This window comes from Rhinopithecus bieti, unplaced genomic scaffold (assembly GCF_001698545.2).
Source record: "Rhinopithecus bieti isolate Rb0 unplaced genomic scaffold, ASM169854v2 scaffold_51732, whole genome shotgun sequence".
NCBI classification, from domain to species: domain Eukaryota; kingdom Metazoa; phylum Chordata; class Mammalia; order Primates; family Cercopithecidae; genus Rhinopithecus; species Rhinopithecus bieti.
Genome location: NW_016821090.1, coordinates 317679 through 335353, shown reverse-complemented (window position 1 = coordinate 335353; position 17675 = coordinate 317679). Strand labels below are relative to the sequence as shown.

Sequence of the window (17675 nt, the reverse complement as noted above, 5' to 3'; positions counted from 1 at the left end):
TATATTAAATTTTTTTTTTTTTTGAGACAGAGTCTTGCTCTGTCACCCAGCCTGGAATGCAGTGGCACGACCTCAGCTCACTGTAAGCTCTGCCTCCCAGGTTCATGCCATTCTCTTGCCTCAGCCTCCCAAGTAGCTAGGACTACAGGTGCCTGCCACCATGCCTGGCTAATTTTTGTATTTTTAGTGGAGAAGGGGTTTCACCATGTTAGCCAGGATGGTCTCGATCTCCTGACCTTGTGATCTGTCTGCCTCAGCCTCCCAAAGTGCTGGGATTACAGGCGTGAGCCACCACACCTGGTCTAAGATTTTTTTTTTCTCACAAATTGATGTGGATGAACTGCCACTATGGGCTTAAATCTTAAATCTTATCTTAATACTGAGTCCTACCTTTTTAAAGTGAGCTATTTATTTGTAACTGCTTCTTTGGAGCAATGTCACATAAACTTTTTGTGAAACATCAGTGATTTCACCATTCTGCCACTTGAGCCTCATAATAAATTTAATATTTGTTCTTGCTTCATTTTAGCAGAATGCATGTTGCTCCGACAGGAGCTCTATCCAGACTGATGTCTTATTCTTCTTAGTGCCTCAAACTAGATCCTGTTTAGGCATGTTATAACAAGTGTTGTGAGTTTATTTTGGTCAAAAAAGTTGGAATCCGTACATAGTTTTTTCATAATACACTTTTTCCGTGAACTTTTTAAAGACCCCTCTTATGGATGTTATACTTACTAAAAATGTTCTTAATAAAACGCTAGTAGTCAGATACCATTTCTTACTCCTCCTCAGATTAGCACAAATTTAAGTTTGACGACATGCTCTGTTGGCAGGACTATAAAGAAAAAAGGCACTATAATATAATGCTGATAGGAATGCAAAATAGTACAACCCTGTGGAGAGAAATCTGGTAATATTTAACAAAACCACAAATACTTTTACCTTTTGACCTGGTAATTCCACATCTAATAATTTACCCTAAACATACAACTCGAAAACAGCATAACACAAGGTCATTATTTTTGTTAATATCAAAGGAATAGAAACAATTCAATGTTTATTGGTAGAAGACTGGCTAAATAAATAATGATATTAGCTCACAGTAAATTTATATGGCCGTAAAAAAATGAGGATAGTCTCTAGGCATTAGCAGGGAATGGAGAAAGCAAGATGCAAAAAGGTCTATATAGCATGCTACTCTTTCTGTAAAGAAGAGGAGAAAATAATAATTCACATATGTATTTGCTTATTTTTTGACAGACATGCAGGAAAAACAAAATAGAAGCAGTTGAAAAGTGTTATCTATAAGGAGCATGAGGAGTGGGGAAGAGGAGATAGGGATGGAAGAGGAACTTGCCTCAATGTACCATTTTCTGTCATTTTGAGTTTTGAAATATGAAAATTTTTACATATTTAAATAATAAAGTCCGAGAGGAAAAGTGTGAAGTCCCTGAATTGGGAACAAACTAAAACAAAGGAACCTAATGATCTATCAATCTGGAAACATAACCACACAGAGAATAGTCTTATTCTAAGTAAATTTTTGACACAATACTGACTCTCGATACTAGGGAATTATATTCTAAGGATAAGAAGAACTACAATGAAATCTTAAACTTCACTTGGCAATTTTATTATTTATAATAGTTTTGAAGTTATTATTATTTCAAAATTATAGAATAAAGCAAATAAATGTTTTGTTAATGTTTTAGGAAGCATGATTTTGATTTTAAGAGAAAAAATATATAAATACTAAAATAGGGGAAAACCTATAAATGTTAATTTAAATGGAAAATATCTATATGAATTCATGAGTTTGTTTTTTTTTAATTGGAAACTCTAAACACTGAAAAGCGTTCAAAGCAATGATATCTCAATGGCAATGAGCACATCTAGTGCCCTGATGTCAGTTTCTAAGTTGTTTCCCCACTAAGGGTAACTAGAGTTTTTTAGAGAAATGCCTGATTTCAGATCTGGGGCAGGGAAAATTCAAGGTTAGTCTGTGCCACCTTGTGTCATAGAATATCAGGAAGCACTCAGAGACCAATAGGATTATGTCAGAGATATATACACCAACTTGAAGGAGCTCCCTCTGACCAAACTTGGGCAAATTTTAGCATCAAAAGGAATAATGACTTTAATTGTTTGTCCTACATTGAATAAATAACAAATCCACGAGTCCAGTGTGGTACTCAGTAGATTAAGATAGATGGATGTCATTTACTATACAATTGGTACTATGATCCCAACTCCCAGTGAAATACTTGATTCAGGAAATGGTTTTACCTAAAACCATTAGGTGATAATTATTGGGTAATACAACATTTCCAACATCACAAAGTATCACTCATCAATTACTTGCCAATTGCAAAAGGAAACACTTTTATAACAGATATCTGGAGTTACCACATAACTTGGTGATCAAAGTTAGCAGCATTAATAGTGGGAAGGCACATCACCTGTCTTCAGATATGATAAAGTCCGAAGTGTACAACCTCACCAATGACATGTTGTTTACAAATATCTTGGAACTCAAATAAAAAAGAGCCTTTAGATTTCATATCCATTTCATAAGAATGGCAAAAGCTCAAAGAGCAATTTAAATGACACCATGAGGAAATTGCCAAAAAACCCCACAATGTGGAATATCTGCAAACCTGAACTCTTCAAAGAGTCAATGTCATGTTGGAAAATAAAAGGTAGGAGTACTACTCCAGATTTTTGATAGAGACATAACCAAATATAATGCTTGAACTTTAACTGGACTCTGATTTGAAAAACCAACTTTAAGATGTATTTGGGGCACCACTTGAATATGGAGCAGATATCAGGGAATGAATTTTTATTTCTAAGATACAATCCTATTGGGACCATGTGGCAGAAGCTCTTGTTTTAAGGAAATACTTAGAAAAATAGAAAAAATACAGTAAAATGTAGAGAATTGTTGAGCCTAGGAGGCAGACATAAAAGTGGTCATTATACTAGTTCTTCAACTGTTCTGCATATTGAAAATATTTTACGATAAAAATTAGAAAAATTAGATTTATCTTTTCACTTAAAAGATTAACAAGGGCAAATTGTTGAATTTAAAATGCATGGTTAGAAAACAAATAAATAAATAGGTACTCATTTGCGTAAAATGAGTAGAGTACATATTGAGAAATCAATGCAATGTTTGTACACCTATGTTTATAGCAGCATTTTTCATAGTAGCCAAACTTAGGAAACACCTAGGAATCCATCAGTGGATGAATGGGTAAATAAAACATGGTGTATACATACAGTGGGATGCTGTTCAGCCTTAAAAAGGAAGGAAATGCCAAAACATGCTCCAGCGCAGATAAACTTTGAAGATATTATATTAACTGAAAAGAACAAATACTGTGTGATTCCACTTACATGAACTATGTAGAGTAGCCAAACTCATAGAATGGTGGTTGCCAGGAGTTGGGGAGAGGGAGGAATGGGTTATTATTGTTTAATGGATATAAAGTTTCAATTTTGCAAGAGTTCTGGAGACTGATGTACCACAATGTGAATATATTTAACATTACTGAACTGTACACTTAAAAATGGCTAAGATGGTACATTTTTGTCATGTGCATCTTGCCACAATTAAAACATTAAAAATTAGATATAAAAATTAATATGTACATAAAGATATATTTAGAAGAATGCATGTCCAGACACATGTACGGAGTTGTTATTTCTGTAAATTAGAGTTTCTGGGCAATTTTTGCTTCCCTTTCCATTCCTAGATTGTTTTCATTTTTTTATATTGATCATGAATCCATTTTACTAAAAAAAACTATTTTAAAGCAAGAAAACTTCCCCAGATTTTAGTGTTTCAGAAAACATGGTGATTCAAGAGCCTACTTTTAGGGAAATGGATTTGCAGAAAACAATGGAAATTGTCAATGTAACCTGAGAATTTTATTAAAAGCAGCAAAAATCCTTTGTCCCATATGGTGAGAAGCAAAACAGGCTGCTGGCCCGTCCTGTGTGTTGTGGTTGCCGTGGAGAGCTTGGCCTTCTGACCCTTTGGCGGGGCCTAGCCAACCTGACCTTGCTCACAGCTGAGGCTCAGCAGCAGCAGGGCCTTTGTGGGAACTCGCCTGCCCCTCCCAGTGAACTGTGCTTTGCCTGGTGCCTGGCCAGGAAGGAGGCAAAGTTTGCCTGCTGTTGTTGACCTGGGCTGGTCGGCCTCCCTGTCCTGAACACCAGTTGCAGCATCTCACCTTGCTTGACTATGCCCCAGCGGGGGCGTTGGTGCCTCTCATCTCACAATTGCCTCTGTGACAGAGCCAGGCTTTGATCTCGCCTCCAGGAATCCAGTTCTTCTCAAAGTCTGTTAATCCCTTGGGTCCACGGGTTATTCCCGTACAGCATCCCCACTCTGATTACTCATCTCAACCGTGGCTGATCTCTGCATTTTGACCTTTGGTCCCTGTCAGGCCACAGGCCCTGTATTCTATTTGTGATGGAGAGACTTATGTCCTAACTGTTAATATTTTCACATAAACATACACGCCATTACAGTATCATTAAATGTTTTCTAAAATTTATCATAAAGCAGTACGAGCATTTATATCCACATGGGATTTTGAAAACGAATTATATAGTTCTATTTTGTTTTCCATTAATTTATTATTTTCAGTTTAACTTAAGGTACAGTCAACATAACCTCAATATCAGATGATGTCTACTTTTTAAAAAAGTAAATATTTTGAAAACATAGAAAAGTACAGAGAATACCAAAACGAACACTTGTGTTCAGACCACCCAGATTTAACAAACGTTAACATTTTGTAGTGATTGTTCCAGGTCTAGAATTTTCATTTTAAAATCAAATTTTACTTCTGTATGTGGGCAGAGCTGGCCTCAGGGAAAGAGTGAAGCTGTGATATTCCCTCCCTGCTGTCCCCTGCCCTTCTGTTGCAGGTGACTGACCAGGCATCTGTGGCCCTAGGTGGCACACAGGGCCATGCTGGGCCTTTCCCAGCACAGCTGTGCTGGCAGCTGCTCCCTGAGGTTCTCCATGGAGTGCTGGAGTCCTCGATTCTATCAGAAATGATAGAACTGAGTAGCATAAAAAACTGCAAACCAAAAAAGGAAGGAAAGTTTATTAGAACAAATGAAGCTTATTGTAACTCTGTAAGTGGGGGTGCTCCAAGCATCTCAGAAAAAAAGGGCATCCAGGAAATGAACAACTGTTGGAATCCCAGTTTGCTAGTGCTTCTCTCTGCTTCATTCTTTAATCCTATTCCATTTGCATTTTGGAAAATAGCCTCCCTCAGCTTCTAAGTTTACATGTGATATGTTCAGTCACACAAGAGGCTATTAGACCTCGGTCGCAATGACACAGGTCAAGAGGAAAGAATCTCATTGTCTCATTTCTGTCTAGTAAACTCTGGTGAGGGAGGCAAATATGAGGCTAGAATGACATGTATGACAAATATGAGGCCAGGATGACTGTATTAGTCTGTTTTCCTGCTGCTAATAAAGACATACCTGAGACTGGGTAATTTATAAAGGAAAGAGGTTTAATGGATTCACAGTGGCAGAAGATGAAGGAAGAGCAAAGGGACTTCTTACATGGTGGCAGGCAAGAGAGAGCTTATGCAGGGGAATTCCCATTTGTAAAACCATCAGACCTTGTGACACTTATTCACTACCAGGAGAAAAGCATGGGTAAGCCCCGCCCCCATGATTCAATTACTTCCCCCCAGGTCCCGCCCATGACACATGAGAATTATTGGAGCTACAATTCAAGATGAGATTTGGGTGGGGACACAGTCAAACTATGTTAATGACACTTCTGTGATCCTGTGGATTTGGAGAGTGATGGCGATGATCTCAAGAAGGAAACCCCCTCTCCTGCACATGGCTGCATACTCTCCAGGGAACAATCATTGCAATCTGAGAAGCACACAACAGGGATATCAGCAAAAGCTAGGAATGCCTTTCTAGCCCAGATGTCTAGCACTGGGGAAAGCACAAGATATTGCTGGTGGTGAGGAGAACAATGAAGACAGTTTTGAGTGGCCCACTTGTCGTTAGAAGTATCACAGAACAGGATTTGTGTATGTACAACAATTCCCATATTTACAAATGAACAATGCTCTAAGAGTTGGGTTAATGTTGCTGTGTTTCTTCAGCCAGTGCTTAGGCTCTGTTGTGCCAGCGATTTAGCTGGTTATGAGAAAACAGTGACAATACAACTCCAAACTTTTTCAAAGGGCTAATAGTGTTATGTTGACCCTGCATGCATATTATAAAAAATTAGCTCCATTTTTGAGCAGTATCTCATAAAATGCACACTTATATTTCTTTCTGTATTCATTCTCACTTCTAAAGGTATGTATCTGGGTTATTTTTACCCTCGTAAGCCATTTCAAATCTTTTCTGAAATAAGCAAGATACATATAAATGTGTAAAATGATGTCATGTTTATATTTCCATACTATTTCATAGAAATCTGAAGCATACGGCGCTAATAATACATTGATGTGCTTCATAATGAAGTGTCAGTCAATGAAGGATCACATATACAATGGTGGTCCCATGAGATTACAATGGAGCTGAAAACTTCTATTGCCTAGTGACCTCATAGCCATAGTATGTGGTAGCGCAACACATTACTCACATGTCTGGGGTGATGGTGGTGTAAACAAACCTACTGTGCTGCCAGTTGTATACAATTCTAGCATATAAGTAATTACTATATTATGCTTTTTTTTTTCTTCAACTTTTACTCTAAGTCAGGGGTACATGTGCAGGATGTGCAGATTTGTTACACAAGTGAACGTGTGCCATGGTGTTTTGCTGCACAGATCATCCCATCACCTAGGTACTGAACCCAGCATCCATTAGCTATTCTTCTTGATGCTCTCGCTCCCCCAGGCTCTACCAACAAACCCAAGTGTGTGTTGCTCCCCTCATGTGTCCATTTGTTCTCATGATTCAGCTCCCACTTATAAGTGAAAACATGCAGTATTTGCTTTTCTGTGTCTGCATTAATATGCTGAGGATAATGGCTTCCAACTCCACCTGCAAAGGACATGATCTTGTTCCTTTTTATAGCTGCATAGTATTCCATGGTGTATATGTACCACATTTTCTTTATCCACATTTTCAGTCTATCATTGATGGCATTTAGGTTGATTCCATGTCTTTTGCTATTGTGAATAGTGCTGCAGTGAACATAGGCATGCATGTGTCTTTAGAACAGAATGATATATATTCCTTGGGGTATATACACAGTAATGGGATTGCTGGGTTGATGGTATTTCTGGTTCTAGGTCTTTGAGGAATTGCCACACTGTCTTCCACAATGGTTGAATTAATTTATACTCCCATCAACAGTGTAAAAGTGTTCCTTTTTCTCCACAACCTCGCCAGCATCTGTTGTTGTTTGATTTTTTAGTAATAGTCATTCTGACTGGCATGAGATGGTATCTTTTTGCGGTTTTGATGTGCATTTCTCTAATGATCAGTGATGTTGAGCTCTTTTTCATATGTTTTTTGGCCACATGTGTGTAATTACTGTATTAAACCTTTATCATTATTTTAGAATGTGCTCTCACTTACATAAAAGATAACTGTGAAACTGCCTCAGGCAGGTCCTTCAGGAGTATCCAGAAGAAAACATTGTTATCATAGGAGGTGACAGCTCCATGCATGTTACTGGCCCTGAAGGCCTTCCAGTGGGACAAGGTGTGGAAGTGAAAGAGGGTGATACTAATGATCCTGACCTTGTGTAGGCCTGGCTAATATCTGTGTTTGTGTCGTAATTTTTAACACAAAAGGTTTTCTAAAAATAAAGTAAATTTTAAAATAGAAAAAAAGCATATTGAATAAGGACGTAAAGAAAGAAAATATTTTTTATAGCTGTGCAATGTGTGTTTTAAGCTGTCTTACTACAAAAGGGTCAAAGAGTTAAAAAAATCAAAACATATATAAAGTTAAAAAGTTACAGGAAGCTAAAATTAATGTATTATTGAAGAAAAGAAAATATTTTTTATAAATTTACTGTAACTTAAGTATACAATGTTTATAAAACATACAGTAGTATATAGTAATGTCCTGGGCCTTCACATTCTCTCCCTACTCACTCACTCACTCACCTACCCAGAGCAACTTCGAGTCCTGTAAGCTCCATTCATGGCAAGTACCCTATACATGCGTACCATTTTTTATCTTTTATCCCGTAATTTTACTGCACCTTTTCTATGTTTAGATACACAAATCCTTACCATTGTGTTTCAGTTGCCTCCAGTATTTAGTGCAGTCGCATGCAGTACAGGTTTGGACCCTGGGAGCAGTAGGCCATACCGTGTAGCCCTGGTGTGTAGTAGGCTGTACCATCCAGGTTTGTGTAACTGCACTCTATGATGTTTGTGCAATGATGAAATGACCTAATGATACATTTCTCAGAACATAGGCTTATCATGAAGTGATGCATGACTGTGTTTTGACTATAAAGACAGTAACCCTTTATAACATTTTTTTCTGAAGAAAACAATTTTTAAGCTGAGGCTTGGGATGGAGAGCACACGTCCTCCCTGAAGGCTCCTCTAGTGCATTGGGTCTCATAAGCCACAGATAATTTGTAGACTATTTTTATTTGCTGATGAAAAGTCACCTCTCTAGGCTCTTCAGCCCTCAAGTGTTGCAGATTTCACTTTCTGAGAAACACACTTTTTTTGCAAGAAAAACACACTTTTTTCTGCAAGACACACTTTGCTTGACCAGCAGCTGTGGCCTAAGTGTTGGATGGACAGTGAAATGCATAGAAACATAGCAGGCTTCCCCCAACACCAAGATGGCTCAGCTTTAACAAAGATACAGGACTGATGCCGATATGGCATGGCTGGTGACTCCTGGGCTCAGCCTCTGAATATCTCCCTGTCACTCCCAAGGAAGGTTGAGCAGAAGTCATGGGAGGAGGCCGAGAGCATGGAGAGAAATTCAGCTGAGGGAGTCATTTGCTCTGGGGTCGCCTCGGCTTTTGTCCTTGCTCATCTCAGCTCCTGCAGGGTATGTGTGCTGCGCCCATGCTGGATCAGCTATGTTCATCCAAGCCCCTTACTCATGACTGCTCGGCAGTGGAGGCAGTAAGGCACAGGCATTCGGTCCATCCAGTCCTCAGTGCATTCTTTTCATACATTCAGTATACCCCCATAATTCCTTGACTGAGTGCTGCAAGAGAAACTGCACCAAACAAGAGTCAAGTCCTTCTGTGTCCCTGTAGGTAAACAAAAATTCACAAACCAGCTGTTCAGCCAGGGCCACATCTTCCCCATGTTTGTAATGCTAAGCACAGGGTCTGGCATACACTAGGTCCTTGGTCAAAATTTGTCCAGTGAATATACACTTTTGACCTCTATTTTTTTTTTTTTTTGATGGTGGACAGGATCTCACCCAGGATGTATGTAGTGCTGTGGCATGATCATGGCTCGCTGCAGCTTTGACCTCCCAGGTTCAAGTGATCCTCTTACCTCAACCTCCCAAGTGGCTGGGACTACAGCTGTGCACTGCCATGTCTGGCTAATTTTTAAAATTTTTTTCTAGAGACAGGGGTCTCACTGTGTTGCCCAGGCTGGTCTCAAACTCCTGGGCTCAAATCATACTCCCTCCTCGGCCTCCTAAAGTGTTTATAAATGTTAAGTGATTGCCAAGCAAGTAATTTCTTTCTATTTTAAAAGTAATATCTATCAAAGGTGTTGTGCTGTTAAAACACACGATGATTGTAACATGAAGTCCCAAACTATTTCTTTCCATCTGTGTTTCAGATTATTTGAATATATTTTGCTGTATAAGGATGGAGTGATGTTTCAGATTGAGCAAGCCACCAAGCAGTGCTCGAAGATGACCCTGACAGAGCCCTGGGACCCTCTTGACATTCCTCAGAACTCCACCTTTGAAGACCAGTACTCCATTGGGGGGCCCCAGGAGCAGATCATGGTCCAGGAGTGGTCGGACAGAAAGTCAGCTAGATCCTGTAAGTGTTCAAAGGATCTAAGCATTGTATTCAGGATGCATGGTGGGAAAGAAGGTTTAAGTTCTTTAAGGAAGGTAGTTTTTAGGGAAACATCCGCTTAATCAAAATTTTTTTAAAGTCTCCACTTAGGTCTGCACGTTATTTTGCTCACTACGTGGCAATGGGATCTAAGCTTCATATTTGAAACACCTCAGCCTTCTAGTGCCACCTGCACCTCTCTGCCACTTTGACTCTTGTGAACTTAGCCTTGATTTTGACATTTGATGGTCACCTGGAGGTCTGTGACATGGAAGGCATCTGCCTAAGGCACACATTTGAATCAGGTGCCTCCTTTTCTTTCCCCCACTTCCTACACTTGCAGGGTTCAGATCTACTCCCATCATGCTGAGTGTGCAAACCAGCCTGCTTTTATGTGAAGCCATTCTCTGCCCTGCTGCTGATATATGCCTATCCCAAGACAGCTTTAACCGCACAGGCATTCATGCTGTGGAACACAGTATGGTGATTTCTCAAAAATTTAAGGATAAAACTGCCATATGACCCAGCAACTCCATATATATATATATATGTGTATATCTTCCAAAGAATTGAATGCAGAGACTCAAACAGATATTTGTACACCCATGTTCACAACAGCATTATTCACAATTGCCAAAAGGTGGAAACCCAAATGTTCATCAACAGATAAATGGATAAACAAAATGTGGTATATTCATACAACAGAATATTATTCAGCCTTAAAAAGAAAGGAAACACCAGCACATGCTACAACCTGAGTAAACCTTGAGGATATAATGTTAAGAGAAACAATGCAGGCAGAAAATGATAAATACAGAACAATCCCACTTACACGAGGTATGTAGAATCGTCAAATTCATAGAGACAAAAATTGAATGGTGGGTTTCAAGAGCTGGGAGAAGAGGAATGGAAATTTAGTGTTTAACAGAGACAGAGTTTCAGTTTGGGAAGATGAAAAAAAGTTCTGTAGATGGATGGTGCTGATGGTTGTTCAACAAATGTGAATGTACTCAAGGGCACCAAACACTTAAAAATGGTCGAATGGTAAATTTTATGTTATGTACATTTTGCCATCACAAGAAAAAATATGAACTTCTTGCCTGTCTTCTTTATTCAAAAGTCAACTTTTTTCCTCTTATAGATGAAACCTGGATTGGCATCTATACAGTCAAAGATTGCTATCCTGTCCAGGAAACCTTTACCAAAAACTACAGTGTGATATTGTCCACGCGGTTTTTTGACATCCAGCTGGGTATTAAAGACCCCTCGGTGTTTACCCCTCCAAGCACGTGCCAGATAGCCCAACTGGAGAAGATGAGGGAAGACTGCTCCTGGTGAACCTGCGCATAGGGAAGTGGCAGCATCAGATGTCAGCCCCCTGTGGTCCCAGCTGGAGATAGATATGAGACTAGTCAAGATGAGAGTGCTAATTGGAGAGAAATATAATTTCAGGAAGATGCACATTGATGTGGGGTTTTGATATGTCTGATTTTGACTACTCAAGCTATGTTAACAGAAGAAAATTGAAAGGCGAGGGTGTGGCCATATGAGCTAACTGTGACTAATATGGACACTTTGGGTACACAATGCAGTGCCATGCAAATAGGGAGAGGTCAGTAAGAGAAGTTTGTCTTGGCAGCAAGTATTTATTGTTGACATTATTCAGAATTGGTGGTGATAATAAAAGGCAGGGTGATTTTGGTCAATTTTATGATTAATTCTTAAGTTCCCTGCAGAGAATGCCCCCTTTATTGCTGCACCAGGGTGGGCATTGCTCCCACTGAACCCTACTCCACCCTGCCCCTGCACTCCCTTGGTTGCCAAAAAAATGATACCTTAAATCCCCTCCAGACTGAAGAATTGTATGGCATGACCCAATTGATATAAACATTTGGAAGGAAATGAAAAGCTAAAATAGGAAGTAATTATTCCTCTAAAGAAACATATTAAGCAAGACAGTTTAGAGAATCCTAATGTCTACACTGGTAAAGCACGAGCCATGTAAGCTTCTTTTTTTTTCTATGCAAGAGTATTGATGTATGTGCTGAATCTTCACAGACTTGTCAATACACAGGCACTATTCTAAAATAGCACTGAACTGGGGATCAGGAGACTATTGTCTCCTAAACCCGGGACTAGAGTTCCCTTGTACTTTCACTCCTTTGGTCATTAATTGCACTGGGCTTGCCCTCACTTTGGCCCTCCTAGAACGCTGCTTCATAATCTCTCTGTCTGACTTCTGCATCTCCTTCCATGTCAGCTCATTCACAATAGCTGCTCCCAAGCCTGGATGAGTTGCACCTTGCATCCTGAGCATGCATTTCTCACAATAATTATTAAGCTGTGTGATAATTTCTGCTTTCAGGACATTGTCATCCATTATCTTGGCTGTGAGCTCCTTGGGTACGGGTACCTTGTATGTTTACTTTTATATCCCTAGCACCAAGCAAGTGCCTGGCACATGGTCAGTGCCCTAAGTATTTGTAGAGTGAAGAATGCCAGCCTCTCTTGTCCCTGGTTTCCTTGTGTGTTAAATGTGGTTGAGTTTGTCCATCGCTAGGAGAGACTTCTAGTAATAAAATTTACTATTCTAGGTTATTCTACTGTTATGTTTTATCTGCCCATTCATCTTTTTTAGTTACCAGGAGAAATGTGTGACACCTATATTATGATGAAAACAATCTTATTACTCACAGTTTATCTATATTAAAGAAATTTAATTGCATTTTAAAGCATTCTTTGATATTGTTGCTTTTGTAATAAATATGGATAATCTTGGTTATAAGGGAGTTAAAACAATGCTCTAATAAATAAACAAAGTGCTTCATGTGATCAACATCAAATTTGTTATCCTCTCTCAAAAGCCTGCTCTCCTCTTACCTTCCCTAAACTCCAGTGTCCAGTTGCCAAGGCCAGAAGCTTCAAGTCATTTTTGACCTATTTGTCTCCCTCAGTCCTCACTGGCAGTCAATATTCCCGAGTCCCATCAAAATAGCTCTTAAAACTCCTGCCTCTTCTCCACTCCCTCAGTCACCACCCAGCTCTGGGCTCTTAACATCATTGGCCTTTGCAGGATCTTCACACCCTCTGTCCTTGCCCTGGTCTTTTTTTTTTTTTCTAGAAGCCATCCTGTGTTCATTCAGTCATTCACTTCGTCAGTCAATCACAAGCCAGTACTAAGCACGTGCTCCCTCCAGTGTCCATGCAGGTTCCTGGGGTCCCAGAGGATTGTGAAGTTTGGACATGCAGGCATCTGAACCGCACAGACAGGGAAGAGTTTCACAGCTGCATTCCAGCTGACCCAGCCTGCTAACGCCTTTGTGACCATGTTTGCCCCACTTCCTGTCTCCCCAATCACAGAATGATGCTCTCCTCTCCTCTCCAAGCTGCACATCTCCCCTTAGCCCTGGGACTTTGTCTTTGCCCATTGCAGGCCACAACATTACTCAGAGACAGAAGGAAACTCCTTTTATTTTATGGAGGCCCATGCAAAGTGGGTTCCCTTTTGTTTTTCAGTTGGCCTGTTTTAGTTATTAAGCCACTTCACAAAAAAGAGTAAAAAGTTCAGACGGATTTGACCTCTGGTCAAATCTGATCTGATGGCGCCCTGCCTCTGTGGTTCTTCACTGCTTACAAGTAAAGTGGAGACCCCGTAGCATGGTGGACACACCCTTTTTCATCAGGCCTCTGACTCTTTCCAGCCTCACTCCTTGGGACAATTTCTTCTTTACCTAAATGCCCGAAGGGCTTGAGAAGTAATGGCTGGGTCACCTCCTCGTGGCAGGAAGGTTTCCTTACTCTGCAATCTTATGTAAAAACTTTCTGGTGGCCACCAGAGTCACAATGAAGAGGGCTATTAAACAGGGTATGGACTTGTACCTATTAATGAAGTGCAGTATCCCAGTGCCTCACTCCTCTGCAGAGGTGGTATCACTGATAGTGGTCTGAGCCGGGGCTGGGTACCACTTTGTGGATACCCCACCTCATATGTCTCTGAGCCTTTATGCTGCATTGGAACAATTTACTTCCACCTCTCCCAAGGAAGCCATGCCACTTCCAAATTGTCAGGTCCAGGCAAGCCCTAGGGTGTGCTCAACATACACCTGATTTCAACTCTGCCACCCTGAAGGCCCAGCTGTACGATAGAGCCATCACTCCCTCTCTCTCAGGGACCATGTGGAGTCAAGGAGGCCCGACCTTTATGTCCCCAATTGCTCTGTCATCAGGATGAGTTTCTTACCATAAGCTTTGCTAATCGAGAGTCCTAAACTTGGGACACATTTTAAAATTCTTTGAATATTTAATGAAGGCCAATAATTTTAGGTCTTTGGGAAATTTTTCAATTAACTACTCATGATTTCCCACCAAGTTAAATCTGACATCATTTGAAAACAAAACACTCACCTCTTGCTGGGTTTCCTTTACCAAATACACTTTCTCTGTAGTCTCAGCTACTCAGGAGGCTGAGCTGGGAGAATCGCTTGACCCCAGGAGGTGGAGATTGCAGTGAGCCAAGATTGCACCACTGCACTCCAGCCTGGGCAACAGAGTGAGACCCTTAAACAAACAAACAAACAAACAAACAAACATCTTCATTTTCTCAATGTTCCCTGTGTTATTTCAAATTACTTTGCATATATATCCACTTGCAGCACATGGGGTGTTTTCACATTTTTCCACTGATGTGGGTCTTGTCTTTCTCCATCCACAGAAAGCACCTCAAATGCAGAAATGTCGTCCTTGTCATTCTTGTTGAGTCAAAATAATTCCTATTGAATGACAGAATGAACCTCCTCAGCCAAAGACTTGTGAATAATTGGTGATATTTAAAGGCTTTGTAGGTGAACACCTCTTAAAGAGACAAATTTAACTTTATTTATGGATATTCTGATATCAACAATCATCTCTTTTAGGAATTATGCTAGGATAATAAAGGATTGGAACATATTTTTATTTGTTGTAAAACAGAATTATTAGCTCAACTACATGTGTAGAAAAAATACTGGGCCTATAATTTGTTGTATAGTTTATTCAGGGAGAGTGGTGCTTACCTTTATGGTATCCTAATTTTAAAATTTATATTGTCTTCATTAGAGCAAAAATGAACACATATTTTCAATATTTATTTCATAATTAAAGTTGGAAAATGTAATGTAGTACCAGCATTCAAGGAGTGGGCTATAACTATCCTATAATTTAGAAATAACGTCAAAGACTTGGAACCAACCCAAATGCCCATCAATGTTAGATTAGATAAAGAAAATGTGGTACATATACACCATGAAATACTATGCAGCCATAAAAAGAATGAGTTCATGTCCTTTGCAGGGACGTGGATGAAGCTGGAAACCATCATTCTCAGCAAACTAACACAAGAACAGAAAACCAAACACTGCACGTCCTCACTCATAAAGTGGGAGTTGAACAATGAGAACACATGGACACAGGGAGGGGAACATCACACACCAGGGCCTGTCAGGGGGTGGGGGGCTGGGGGAGGGATAGCATTAAGAGAAATACCTAAAGTAGATGACAAATTGATGGGTGCAGCAAACCACCATGGCACGTGTATATCTATTTAACAAACCTGCACGTTCTGTTCTGCACATGTACCCCATAGCTTAAAGTATAATAATAATAATAATAATAATAATAATAATAATTTTTTTTAAAAAAGAAATAATGTGCAGTGAATATAACACACTCAGGATTTAAGTAATCTGAGTATATGTGTATGTTGTGCTATGGTTGCAGTTATATCATTCCCAATGGCATATTGTGTATTCATTTTAACATACAACTGTTTAAATCACATAGCTAAGTGTTTTTTTCCTCCACCAAGATAACTGATGGCAAAATAGGTACTCTTGTTACTTAAACATGATTAGTATTATTGCCATTTTTACTTGACCTCTATGGTTTTAATAAAGAAAATTATGTAAAAATAAAAAGAAGTCAAGGCATTATTGGTTATTGTGAGAAATGGGTTTTCAAGCCTAGAATATGTTACTTAATAACCTCTCAGCCTTAGTTGATTAGTTTTTCAGTCAGTCTGGGAGAATAGCTGTTGGGAAATCACTGGTCTTAATTTCTCAACCAGGAGGCACCAACTTAACTATTGAAAAGTCCCCAGTTATCCAAATACACAAACCTGTTTAATTAAAAGTGTAGTTTTGGGATAGACATGTGGGTATTGATATACCTATTAGAGAAATTTAGGGTCTGTTGGTTTTGTTTCACTCCTGATCCCAGAAATGATACCTTTCTTGTGGGATAGTGGTATATCTGTCCTATCTTCTTATATAAGTACATCTTAGCAAAGCTTAGTTTTCTATTAAATTCAATTATAAAATAGGGGATTCTTTACTAAGAAAATTAAAATGTGTAAAACTAAATTGAAAATCTTTGATGAGGAAAAACCTGAGATAAAAGTTGTTTCTAAAACAGTTCTGTGATCACATTAGTTGATGGGCACATACAGGAAGCAGTTGCCATTTAGTCTCTTTTTAGAAGAGTGCTTTGCTTTTAAAGAACTTTCTGATTCTAAAGTGTTAGGTGACCTTGTCTCAGTAGCTGTGGCACCTCTTGGGGATAATAAAGTGAAGATGTAGACTGCCCTGTCTTGAATGATCTTAGGACATTTTAATAACCTTAAAGTGGGCATTAGAATAATGGGAGTAGGCAAAATGACATCGCAAGCCCAGCCAAAGTGTATGCTTTTATGATGTTTCTTATAACTTAAACCTCCCTGTACTTAACACCTTTCATCATTTCCTCCAGGTAAACATATGTTCCTATCACCATAACTCTTATCACATAAAAGATAACTAATAGCACTGCAAGGATGTTTAGATGGATTTTAAAACTTTGAATATCTTGGGACTGAAGACATTACTTAGATCCATATATGTCCTATCTTTAATACAACAAATACCATGATGATAGCAATCCTATAATCCCATCTAGCTCAAACTAACTATATCCCAAGCAGCAAAAAGAGGTGAAGAAGACGCAGAAGGAAGGGAAGGAGGAGGACACGAGGAAGAAGAAGAAGAAGAAGAAGAAGAAGAAGAAGAAGAAGAAGAAGGAGAAGGAGAAGGAGAAGGAGAAGGAGAAGGAGAAGGAGAAGGAGAAGGAGAAGGAGAAGGAGAAGGAGAAGGAGAAGGAGAAAATGGAAGAAGAAGAAGAGGAAGAAGAAGAGGAGGAGGAGGAAGAGGAGGAGGAAGAGGTAGAAGAAGAAAAAGAAGGAGGAGGAGGAGAAAAAGGAGAAAAGGAGAAGAAGAAGAAGGAGCAGGAGGAGAAGCAGGAGGAGGATGTGGAGGAGGAAGAGGAGGACGAGGGGCAGGAGGGGGAGGGGGAGGAGGAGGGGCAGAAGGAGAAGGAGAAAAGAAAAAGAAGAGGAAGAAGACAAGAAGAAAGAGAAGGAAGAGGAATGGAAGAAGAAAAAAAGAAGGATGTAGGGGATGAGGAGAAAACATTCATCACCATAAATTCTCAGTCCAAATGGTTGTTGATGTATATTGATGAATAAACATGAGAGCAGCACAAGCCATAATGGAGCGGCACTTTAGAGATTTTCAGTTCAGATGCCTCCCCTTTAAGTTTCTCTAAATTAGAGCATTTCCAGACTAAACTTTCTTTCCTGAACCATGAA

At 39.5% G+C, this 17675-nt stretch overlaps 1 protein-coding gene across 1 annotated transcript in view; it reads left to right on the top strand.

Moving 5' to 3' along the window:
• The window catches only part of EPDR1 (ependymin related 1), a 31120-nt gene extending 18256 nt beyond the window's left edge, over window positions 1–12864 (top strand). The window contains 2 exon segments of the mRNA XM_017860169.1: window positions 9795–10003; window positions 11163–12864. Of these exon segments, the coding sequence (XP_017715658.1) occupies window positions 9795–10003; window positions 11163–11359 (406 nt within the window). The 3' untranslated portion in view covers window positions 11360–12864.
• The last annotated feature ends 4811 nt before the right edge of the window (window positions 12865–17675 follow it).